This window comes from Zootoca vivipara, chromosome 6 (genome assembly GCF_963506605.1).
Source record: "Zootoca vivipara chromosome 6, rZooViv1.1, whole genome shotgun sequence".
Classification (NCBI taxonomy): Eukaryota; Metazoa; Chordata; class Lepidosauria; order Squamata; family Lacertidae; genus Zootoca; species Zootoca vivipara.
The window spans coordinates 45,721,585-45,733,680 of record NC_083281.1 but is presented as its reverse complement, the minus strand read 5'-3'; the positions used below and the strand labels follow the sequence as shown (position 1 = coordinate 45,733,680).

General features: G+C 51.8%; 1 protein-coding gene across 1 annotated transcript; it reads left to right on the top strand.

Moving 5' to 3' along the window:
- The first annotated feature begins 855 nt into the window (after nt 1–855).
- Nucleotides 856–11,669, top strand: LOC118087191 (fibulin-7). The gene is made up of 9 exons (XM_035119611.2): nt 856–931; nt 2,836–2,986; nt 4,771–4,927; nt 6,160–6,330; nt 6,698–6,823; nt 7,066–7,188; nt 8,624–8,761; nt 8,899–9,037; nt 10,554–11,669. The coding sequence occupies exons 2-9, from the start codon at nt 2,921–2,923 to the stop codon at nt 10,912–10,914; spliced, it is 1,281 nt and encodes a 426-aa protein (XP_034975502.1). The 5' UTR covers nt 856–931; nt 2,836–2,920; the 3' UTR covers nt 10,915–11,669.
- The last annotated feature ends 427 nt before the right edge of the window (nt 11,670–12,096 follow it).

Sequence of the window (12,096 nt, the reverse complement as noted above, 5' to 3'; positions counted from 1 at the left end):
TTAACCCGGGACTTAGGACTTTAACTTTCTACATATTTTATAGCGGGGTTTATTTATTGTTGTTTACTTATTTCATTTACACCCCACCTTTTCCTCCAAGGAGCTCAAAGTTTTTCTCTCCCAGCTCATTTTAAAATCCACAACAACTCTGCGAAGAGGGTTAGTCCCAGAGGCAGTGATCAGCCCCAGTGAGCTTCATGGTTCATCAGGGACCATCTCCCAGGGGCGTACACTCTTAACCACTCCACTGCACTGGCTCTCACACGGGGTGGATCTGTGCATGTTGTGGCGAGAATTTTCGGTTGTGTTGCTTCTTGGTTTTCTATCTGCTTTTGGTTTGGTTTTGTAAGGCACTTTGAGTGCAGCGTTTTGGGGAAAGCGACCAATAAATATAATTTATCATAATAACAGCAACAACCCGTGTGGAGCCCACCTAGAGACCATGGGTAGGCAAACTAAGGCCCGGGGGCCGGATCCAGCCCAATCGCTTTCTAAATCCGGCGGCCCGCGGACGGTCCGGGAATCAGCGTATTTTTTCATGAGTAGAATGTGTGTGTCGCAGCCACGGCCCCGGGCACCCACAGTCGCGGGGCCAAGTTGGCACTCCTGCCGCTTTCTCCCGCCGAGGGGGAAAGGATGTCGGCCGCGGGTATCTGCTGGGCACGCGGGTGGCCCGCCCGGGCTCCCCTCGCCAGCCCTCTGCCGCCGCCCAATCCGGGCCGCGCGGGGCCTCCGGCGTGCCCGTTGAGCTGGTGCCAACGAGGCCAACATCTCGCCCCGCCTCGGCCAGGGCGGGCAAGAGCGACCCGCTCCCAGTCTGCAAGGCGGCCGAGGGGCTGATCTCTTGCGCGCACCCGGTGAGGCTCCATCTACTCCTGCTGCTGCTGCCGCCGCTCGGACTTCCGCGCCTTCCAGGGAAGCCGCCCCGCAGGTCCGTGCAACTTTTCCTCGAGGTGCCTTTAGGGAGAGAGACGCGTGGGGAGGCAGGCTTGGAAGGGGAGGGGGGAGGGGTCTCGGTTCCTGGGGAGGGTCTGCCTGGTCCCACGCGCTGCAAGCAAAGGCAGCAACAGCGGCCTCCCCCCGGGCCCCGCCCGTCCCCCCGAAGCGGGCTGGCTCTGCTGCTGCTTTTCGTGGGACTCCGGGCGCCCAGAGGGCCGGGCGAGGGGCGCGGGTCTGTGCCAGCAAAGCGGCTGGGCGCCGAGGCCCCCAGCCCCCCTGACGTGGGGGGTGGGGAGAAGCGCCTTCCTCCCTGCCCTTCAGCTTAGAGAAAGGCTGGGGCGCAGTGGCGGGACATCTGCTTTGCACGACATCGTCTCCAAGGAAGGCTGTTGGATACCGCTGTCGGTCAGTGTAAGCAATGATGAGCTGCTAGGTGGACCAGTTGCCTCACTTGGTAGAAGGCATGGGCGTCCCGGATGTGCTTTTGGGTTAGGATTGTAGCCAAGGGGTGGCGCAGAAGGTCCCAGGTTCCTATCCGTGGGCTGGGAATGTCCTCTGCTTGAAAGAGCTGCTGCCGGTCACTGTTGGCAATACTGAGTTAGGCGGACCTTTGGTTTGCCTCAGTTCAAAGCAGTTTCCTAGTGCCTAGCCAGGCTCTTGTGCACGTTGCAGGCTTGAAAAGAGATCCAGGAGTTATGCTGTCCCCTCAAGGAAGTCTGGAAGCTGTAACCCTGAAGAGAGGGGTTAAATTGCAAGGATTCTAGCAGAGCAGCCTTCCCTAACCTGGTGCCCTCCAGAGGTGTCAGCTGACATGGCCCTATGATGCTGGGGCTGAAGGGAGTCACAGTCTGAAACGTCTGCAGGGCACCAGGATGGCTAAGCACTAAGCCAGAGCACTTTCTCACCATCCAATTCCTTGGGGTGCTGGTGGGGCCCAGTCAATGGCATTCCGCTCTAGGCTTGCTACCTTTAAGGATGTTTGATCTTCCTTGTTTCGTTCAAAGTGTTTTCTTACCCCTATCTTCAGCGAGAGGGGGAAACAAGAAAAGGGCTCCCAGCACAGCTTATGTAAGATCAAGGCAAACAAAACAAAAGAGCCCCTGTCCTTCGGCTTACCGTCTCAGAGACACAAGAAACAAAACGGATTTTTTGGGGGGGGGGAGTCGGGGAGCAAACCAAAGCACCCATTCTTAAAGCTAGAGAATTCAGATGAGGACCAGCTGAGATGGAAACAGTTCAACCAGAAGAGGAGACAAAAGAGTTGGTCTCATGTTAGAGCCGATGGAGTGTCCTGCTTCCTGCTGAAGCAGGATGGAACGGCTCCCGCGAGGAGACAGATGAAGCAAAGAGCCAATGGCATACACACCTTGCATTTATTAAAGCACCTTTAACAGACTACAGTTCCCAGGTTTCTTCGGGGAAAGCCTTGTCTTTTAAATGTCTGTTGCCCTGCATCCCACCTCTCCCTTGGCTTTTCCCCCTGATGGAATGGCTGCTCTCTGTTGACAGCCAAGGAAAGTCTCTCAGCAGAGCTGACAAAGTAGCAGTGCTTTCATCTTCTCCCTTTGCTCTGCAGCCTGATGGAATGGCTGCTGTTGGTGATAGTTTTTAGATAGCAACAGGTGACTGTGCTTTTTTTCTATGCTAATTAAGGTACAGGAGCAGGCCAGGCTCTTAAATCCTGGTCAGTTGGCAATCTCCGTTTGCACTGCTGCCAGAATGTCTTTATGGAGCCAGATGGCTCACAGTTTGGGGACCGGAATACAGTACTGTATTGAGGTTTGCAATGATCTGAGAATACCTGTCACCTCTTTCCTTGGAAAGACACCTGGAAGGCCTGCCTTATGTGGGTGGAACACTAGCTGCCCTCTCACAGACTCCCCTTCCTTCCTTTAGCTGACCAAGGATAGCTGAGGAAGCTTTGCAGAGAATCCACTGTCCTTTTCCTAACTGCTGAACCTGTTCTAAAGCCGGAAAGAAGATGCTGCCCCAGATAACGGCTGTGGTGGTCCTGGGTATCCTACAGTTGCCTCATAGCAACTCCCAGGTAAGATAAATGATGCTGAATCCTGAACCTGGGAGGGCTGGTGTGGAACCAGTAGGAGGCAGGGGGTGGTGCCTGTAGGTTTGGGTGCAGAGCTCAGATGTGCTTGGTCCTTAGGAGTGGACCCTGATAGATGAAAGAGTTCAAAGCTAAAGCTCTTGTCAAGCCAAGCAACCAGTGGTTGTTGTGATGACAAAATGGATGATGATGATGATGATGATGATAATTTATTATTTATACCTCACCCATCTGGCTGGGCTTCCCCTGCCACTCTGCGCGGCTTCCAACAAACATTAAAATACATCAAATATCACAGATTAAAAACTTCCCTAAACAAGGCTGCCTTTAGGTATTTTCTAAAAGTCAGGTAGTTGTTTATCTCTCTGACCTCTGATGGGAGGGTGCCACTACCGAGAAGGCCCTCTGCCTGGTTCCCTGTAGCTTTGCTTCTCGCAGTGAGAGAACCGCCAGAAGGGCCTCGGTGCTGGACCTCAGTGTTTGGGCAGAACGATGGGGGTGGAGATGCTCCTTCAGGTATACTAGACCGAGGCCATTTAGGGCTTTAAAGGTCAGCACCAGCACTTTGAATTGTGCTCGGAAACGTACTGGGAGCCAATGTAGGTCTTTCAAGACCGGTGTTATGTGGTCTCGGCGGCCGCTCCCAGTCACCAGTCTAGCTGCCACATTCTGGATTAGTTGTAGTTTCTGGGTCACCTTCAAAGGTAGTCCCACATAGAGCACATTGAAAGTTGTAGTTTCCGGGTCACCTGCAAAGGTAGCCCCACATAGAGCGCATTGCAGTAATCCAAGCGGGAGATAACCAGAGCATGCACCACTCTGGCGAGGCAGTCCGCAGTCAGGTAGGGTCTCAGCCTGCGTACCAGATGGAGCTGATAGACAGCTGCCCTGGACACAGAATTGACCTGCGCCTCCATGGACAGCTGTGAGTCCAAAATGACTCCCAGGCTGCACACCTGGTCTTTCAGGGGCACAGTTACTCCGTTTAGGACCAGGGAGTCCTCCACACCTGCCTGCTTCCTGTCCCCCACAAACAGTACTTCTGTCTTGTCAGGATTCAATCTCAATCTGTTAGCCGCCATCCATCCTCCAACCGCCTCCAGGCACTCACACAGGACCTTCACTGCCTTCACTGGTTCTGATTTGAAAGAGAGGATAAGAGAAGTATGTAGGCTACCTTAAGCTTCCTGGAGGAAAGGTGGGATATAAATGTAATGGATGGATGGGTGAAATCCCTCCCTGATTTCCCAGCCTGGTGCCCACCAGATGTTTGGGGCTCTAATTCCCATCACCCCCAGCCAGCATGGCTAAAGGTTGTAAGCAGAACATTTTCTCACCACCCTCAACTTAGACAGGCTGGTGTATGAAACTTCAGCAATGGGCAGTGTGGGGTGGAGAGCTCCAGTCCTTGGTCTTAGAACAGGAATGCCAAAGAAGTGTTTTTCTGGGCCAGATTGCATGCCTTGGATGCAGAGGCCTGATCTTGCCTATAATGTGCATTGTGAGCCTGGAGGCACCATCTAAACATTCTGTACTCGCCTCCAAAAGGATATTGCAGAGGTGAAAAAGGTTCGGCAAAGGGCAGCCAGAATGAACAACGGATGGAGTGACTCCTCCTCTGCAGCGGTGGTGGGTGGGTGTTTGTGTGTGCGTGAGCATCATCAGTTACAATTTGCCACGAGCCTTTGTTAGTGATACCTGGTGGGCCGTTCCTTCCACTTCCCTGCCAACGCTGCTTCCTTCCTTCTTTCCCCCCCCACCCCCTGCAGGGCTGCCTAAGCGACCAGCAAGTTTCCAGCGCCATCCGGCAGATGCAGAAGCTGCTGTCTTCGCACGAGGCTGCCCAGCTGCAGAGCCTGCGCAACTTCAAGAAGCAGCTGGCCATTTTGCAAGGCAGTCTCCACCAGCAGGCAGCCAAGCACAATGGTAAAAGGAGAGAGAAGCACAGACTGCAGAAGTGTGTGTGTGTGTGTGTGTGTGTGTGTGTGTACATGCGGGCAGGACACAGGGCAACCCTGAGGCTGTTGTGTTTTGAATGTCTAGGGGATGGCTTTTTGCTGCATCCAATCAACTCTTTAAAAATGGGGACTGGAAAGGGGGAATTGTTTCCAGTGGTAGCTCTACTCATAGTAGACCCATTGAATTTAATAGACATGATTAACTCGGGTTCATTAATTTCAGTGGGTGAACTGTAAGTAGAATCAAGTTGATGCTTTGTTGTGTTTTTATATATGTTGTAAGCAGCCCAGAGTAGCTGGGGAAACCCAGAAAGATGGGCGGGATATAAATTTCATAATTATTATTATTATTATGAAGTTGCATACAACTCAGGGTTTCTAAAAACTCATCTGTTACTATTATTTTTATATTTATATATATCCCATACTGGACCAGACTGGGACTCAGCTTATACAAAGTAAAGCAACCCAGATAAAAAAGCAAAAAGCTAAAAACATATAAAGATAATGTTGTAATGCTATACCCCGTGCTGATGCCAGACTATTTTGCACCCTGGGCAAAGCGAACTACTTGCACACAACACGCCCCGCCCCCAAAAATGCCAATTTCAGTTTTCAAAAACAGATGTCTTGTAGAAAAAAATGAAAAGCACAAAACTTGAAACGGATGGGTTTATTTTTAATCGCAAGAATAAGTAATGCAACGATATTTGATTATCTTCTTCAAATACAAAAGTTGGAATTTATTGTGAATTGTGATGTTAAAAGTTAAGTCTCTTAAAAGTTTCAGTTTCAGGCACATCAAAATCTCACTTTTCACTGTGTGTGTGACCTCCAATCAACTATGGTCTATTTCATATCTACATGAAAAACAATTCTAATTTATGACTTACTTCAGAAACGATAAAACTCTTCAAAATATAAAATAAAAGCAAAATAATATCAGAAATGTATAAGATATAATAAAAACAGATCTGAATAAAACCGTGCCCCTCAGAGGTCAGTACTGAGCTCCTCTGAGGTCTGTGCCCTGGGCAGCTGCCTAGTTTGCCTCATGAGAACCCCAGCATTGGATATAACGCTGTTTCATTTAAGTGGCATTTTGCTACTTAATGTATACAAGAAAACAACAGCCACAGGCTACGATAGGAAAAGAGCCTGGGGAGACTCACTCTCCCAACTTTTCTGATCCCCCAACAGAGAGCTGTACCCCCTTGCCAGCACCCTTGAACGGCCGGAGGCTGGGAAAGAGGACGTCCGTGGGTCACGAGGTACATTTTGTCTGTGATGCTGGTTTCCTCCTGGTGGGGACTGAGACACGGGTGTGCCTGGAGAACCACAAGTGGAGCGGACAGCAGCCTGTCTGCAAAGGTGAGTGTGTCCTGGCTGGTAGAAGGAATAGCTTGAGATTGCCAGGTATCATAAAAAGGGGGGGGTTCCTCCTAACAGCCCCCACTCCTGCTGATATACCTATAGGTTGATCTCTGGCCAATTTTCCCAACAAGGATGTTGGGCCTGCAATTTTTTTGTAACCATAACATGGCTTCCCAGGCAAAGGAACCAACGAGGAATTGGCGCTTGCATGGAAAGGCTGTGAGCTCTGCTCCATTCTTGTGCTGAAAACCAATTCCGATTATCAGCATGGGCTCAGAGGTTCTCCATCTCCCTTCTGCTGGTCCAAAATGATGGCTGTTTGCATGTAATGCAGTTTCTCCCTTCCCTTCTTTCCTCAACTCAGGCATCAACGAGTGTGCCAGCAACCCCTGTGCCAACGGCGGGACCTGCCTGGATGGCATCCACCGCTACAGCTGCTTGTGCCCCAGTGGTTGGTCAGGCAGCACTTGCCAAGCCCCACTGTACTCCTGTAAGTAGCAGAGGGGCTGCGATACCCCTGTCCTCATGGCAGAAAAGGGAAGCAAAGACCCTGGGGACTGGGAACATGGGAGGTGGGTGCCTGGAGATGTTTCCACATCGGCTTGGTTAGGCTGAGCACATGGGGTTCATAAGAGGCCTGCGCTATGTGACTCAGCTAGGGGTCTATGTCCCCTGCTCCTTTACTCTATTGGGCATTGGTGCAAAGAACTGACAGCTGCCTCCTGACCACAGATTGGGCGACGCTCAGCAACTCGTCCTTTAGCCGACAGCCCCGTTGTGCCGACAACCTCCTGGGCTCACGCCAGTGCAGTTGCGACCCAGGCTTCCAGATGCAGACAGGAGGCCTCTGCCAAGGTAAGGGGGAAGCGGGTTTGGTAGGTCAACAGAGCTGGTGTCTTGTGCTTCCCAGAAACAGAGGGATTTCCTCCCCTCGCCATCTTCCCACATGCAAACCAGAGATCTTCAGACTTTCTTCCTTCAGGGAATCTTTTGTACATATATCTGTCCTGGGCTGAATGCCACATAGCACTGGGGACAAACCCAGCTGTTGCCTGAATGCCTGGCTCCTTGTGGCCTTCCTGGAGACTATCCCAGGGGACATAGGAAGCCTTATACCTTATACCGAGTTAGACCCTTGGTCCATCTAGCTCACTGACTAGCCGCTGCTCTCCAAGATTTCAGGCAGGGAGTCTGTCCCAATGCTGCCTGGAGATGATGCTGGAAATTGAACCTGGGAGCACCTCCTGGCAAGGCAGATGCTCTGCCAGTGAGCTGTAGGCCGGTCTAGATCAGGATGCTGGTCTAAATGGATCTCAGTTTGAACTAGAGCATCCCTTCCCCAGCCTGATGCCCTCCAGATGTTTGCTGGGCTGGGTTGATGGGAATTGAAGTCCAAAGCTTCTGAAGGACAGTAGCTTGGGAGGAAGGCAGAACAAGATGGAGCCCTTCAATCTGATCCAGTGGGGGCTCCTTTTTACCTTTTGCATCCCCACCTTGGAATGCACCTTTCTGTCTGGATTGCACCATCCTCATGATTCAGGCACTAGTCCAATTACTCTGCACTACCCAAATGCCCATTGTTATGACCAGCAGGCAGTACTCTGGGCAAGGGCAGCTGTGGCCAAGTTATTTTGTAGCTTTTTAGTGCCTGAACACTTTCCCTTACTATATCTATAGAGCATATGCCGAAGACTTGACTTAAAAATGGGGTTGAGGGGGCTGTCATCTCCCAGTGATGCAATCAGACCCTCATTAGCCTCCCCTGATGGGAAGCAAATAATGTTAGTGGCAGGAGAACAGAAAAGGAGGGGGGCTAATAGCCTCCAAGCCTTGCTGATGGGCTTCCTGAAAGCATCTAGCTGGCCACTGTGGATTCAGGATGCTGGCCTAGCAGGGCTTTGGTCTGATCCAGCTCCAGGGCTCTGCTTAGGTTCCAAGCACTGTATCAGATTCCTAGGAAGCAACAGTCACACGATCATGCCTCGATTTAGCTCTGACCCAATGGAGTGTCTTTTCTCAGTGGACTTCCCACGTTGCAGCTTGCGCTGGTGTGCAGCTGGGCAATTTGTGCTCATGGGGTCTGATCCTGGAAGCAAGCAACTCCAGCTGCCTGCCCACGAGCTGCCTCTTAGCCAAAATGCCCCCCCTCCACCATCATTGGTTGTAGCGCTTCCTTGCGTGGTGAGTTTGCCTTTGTCTGGGCAGTGATTTCCACAAGTGCTCATCAGGGGCTGGAAGTCTCTGGAGGGTATAGGGTCACTCAGCAGACTAACTGCTGCCTCCCCTCCAGATATCGATGAGTGCCAGCTCTTCCAGACCGGCCGCCACACCCGCATCTGCCTCCACAAATGTGTGAACCTGCCCGGAGCCTATCGGTGCACTTGTCCCCATGGCTACCAGCTCCAGGGTGACACCAATTCATGCAACGGTGAGTGCCTTTGCGAGGGGCGGGGTAAGGGAGAATAATTGGGGGTCAGCCGGGAGAGGAGCTGCCCTGAGCTGTGTGTTCTAGGAGGCTGAAGGAGGGCATGGCAGCAAACAAACTCTCCCTGTTGTGTTTGCAAGATGTGGACGAGTGCGCAGAGAACCAGCACAACTGCAGCCAGGGACAGACCTGCATCAACGTCTTTGGGGGCTTCCGCTGTGTGCGGCCCGAATGCCCCAAGGCCCAACTCAATATCAGCTACGTCAAGACTTCAGCCATGTAAGTACAAACGCTAGAGTTCACTCAGGGTGGAAGTGGCACCTTTGCCAGCAACTGCTCCACTCCCTGCCTGCAGCGCTGGGCAGAAGCACCTCGTAGCCTCCCAGAGCATCCACCCCAATTCCCCCTAGAGCTTCCCTTTGCTCTTCTGCCCCTTGAGCTCCAAGGTGAGCCAGAACGGAGATGGTGGCCATCCCACTTTGCATGCCGTATGGATCAAGATGCTGTGGGAATCGACTGACCAGGGACTGTTTTCAGCTGATGTGAGCACCTTGTTATATCGCACATAGTTAAACTGTGGAACTCACTCCCACAGGACGCAGTGATGGCCACTAACCTAGACATCTTTAAGACAAATTAATGGGTCTTTAATTAATGGGGGATAAGACTATTAGCCAGGGTGGCTATAAAGCTTCTGAATACCAGTTGCTGGAAGCCCTGCTGTGGGGTGGAGTGTTTTTGTGCTGGGGCCCCTGTGGTTGGCCCCTGAGAGCAGGGGCCATTGGGCTGGTCCAGCAGGCTTGCCTTATGCTCTTATACAGTCTCCCAACAATATCCCAATGCTTTATTCCCTTCTCTCTCTCTCTCCTGCCCAAACAAAAACCAAGCGTCTGGAATAGCTCAGTTGGCAGAGCATGAGATGCTTAATCTCAGAGTCACGAGGTTGAGCCCCATGTTGGCCAAAGAATTCTTCCATTGCCCAGAGTTAGGGTGCTCCCTTCCAACTCTATAGTTCTACGATTCTATGAGCCCCTGCATAGCATTGAGCCTTATGGAGGAGGGAGGGACTTGCACTGGCACCGCTGGAAGTTCCCTCCTTCTCTGCAAGCCTCATTGCCACATTTGAAAGGCTGAGGAATATATTCCAGAGGCACAGTGTAGCAGATGGCGGCTGGAGTCTAAAGACGCCCCTCCTATTTTCTATTTACAGAACCATTTATTAAGCCAATCAGAGGTCCACAAAGCCAGCAGGACTCTGCTATTTCCATCTCACTGCGAGCACCCCAATTTGTTATACAGGCTGGCATCCATTAAAGATAGGATTGTAGAGTTGGGAGGTGCACCTAGGGGCCATCTAGTCCAACCCCCTGCAATGCAGGAATCACAGCTGAAGAGTCCCTGACAGATGGCCATCCAACCTCTGCTTATAAACCTCCTATGAAGGAGAGTCTACCATCTCCCACGGTAGTCCGTTCCACTGTCAACAACTCTTGCATCAAAGTTATTCCTAATGTTTGGTCCACTCATCCCAGTAGCTCAGTGGGTCAGCCCATGACTTTGCATGCAAAAGGTCCCAGGTTTAGTCCTCAGCATCTCCTGTAGAAGAGCAGGTAAGGATGGGCTGCCACCAGGCTCAGGACACAGTACCAGGCTAGATGAATCAAAGGTCTGGCTCTGTGCAATAAAGCTGTTTCTGGGTATAGGGAATGTTGGGGACCCCCTCCAGGCCTGCTTTGATGGGGCAACATGTCTCCAGTTGGCCCTGCCTGAGTGCCTCTTCTACATCCTCTCCTAGGCAGTGCGAGCGCAGCCCTTGTCCCATGGAGAACAACGCCTGTCGGAGGGCGGCCAACTCCATCTCGTTCCATTACTTGCCACTCCCATCCAACCGCACTGTGCCTAGGATCCTCTTCAAGATGTCCACCAGCCGCTTTGTGGGAGACAGCCTGCGCTTCAGCATCTTAGGGGGCAACGGCCAGGGGAAGCTGGTTGTGCAGCGCTTGGACCAGCACACAGGGGAGCTGGTGCTCACCCGGCCAGCTGTGGGGCCGATGACACTGGAGGTGGAGCTGGAGATGAGCGAGTTTGCCCGGAAGACCCTCCTGGGGAAACACATCTTCAAGATCACAGTCTTCGTTTCCCAGTACGAATTCTGAGCCCCATCCTCACCAGCCTCATAGAAGAGCATCAGCAGCTGTGGAGGGTGCAAGTCTGGCCTCCTCCGAAATGCACTAGTCTGCTGCAAAAGGGGCCGAAAAGCCACCCTGCTGGATGTATCCACCCCTCTGTGCCCCTTGGAGGAAAATCCCATGCTAGACTGATCCCCTCTCCCATCTCTGTCACTATATGGGCAGTGCCCCCATCTTGGGGGGGGGGACACAGCAAGTCAGGCACAACACAGTTCCCAGATGCAGCTGGCAGAAGCTGGGCATCTGTGCTTGAAAGTGCAGCCCCGTCTTTCAGTCCCGACTGGGCAAAGGGATCCAATCTACCAATATTAACAGGGGTGCCCCATGGCCGCAGCAAGAACGCCTTCCCACCATTGCAGGAGCCGGTTACGGAAAAAATAGAGGGGGGTGTTCCTCCAGTTTTACCAAAAAGAGTCGCGGAAGAGGCTCTGTCCCCAGAAATCAAAAGGCAAATAACCAAAGTCTGAAGAATGGCACCAGCACAGAAGCATCCTTTGCAACGCTAGGGGAGAACTGTAGGCGAGAGATGCCTGGACTGGAGAGACGGACCTGGGTGCTTTGCAAGATGTAGTTCTTAGCCTGTGCCTTCCAGCATTACAAAGCATTTCTAGTTGTTTGCGGTTGTTTCTCTCTCTCCTTCTTACATGTTTTAAAACACAAGTAAGTACAAGTCAGATTAAGCCCAGAAGAGTTGGGAGGTGGGCAGTAACCAGGCAATAACAGTCAAGGAGGGTACCGAGGAGGGCCAAATTTGGGGGGGGGGGGTTTCCCCAAGGGACAGATAAAGAGGCATGGCCCCATGTTGGGAGTTACCTGTTGATGGAAGCTTTTGGAGTTGTTTGTTTGACTAGTAACTAGTCACCTGGTTTTTAAGAAATCAGGTTGGAAATCTAAAAATTACACAAAAGCAAAGGTCAGCATTAACCCCAGGAGAGTTGGGGGGGAAGGGACAGGGTGCCTAGAGCTCCTGCCGCCCAATTTCTAAACAAAAACCAAATCCCACTCTTCTCCAGTCATCTCTGTAGGGGAAAGAGAGACTCACAGAATGAGAGTATTACCTTTCTTAAATAACAAAACCATTAAAAGGCCCTCCAAGTGGCTTGCATTGTGCACTGCAGGTGTATCGGGACCTCACTGGTTTATAAGGCA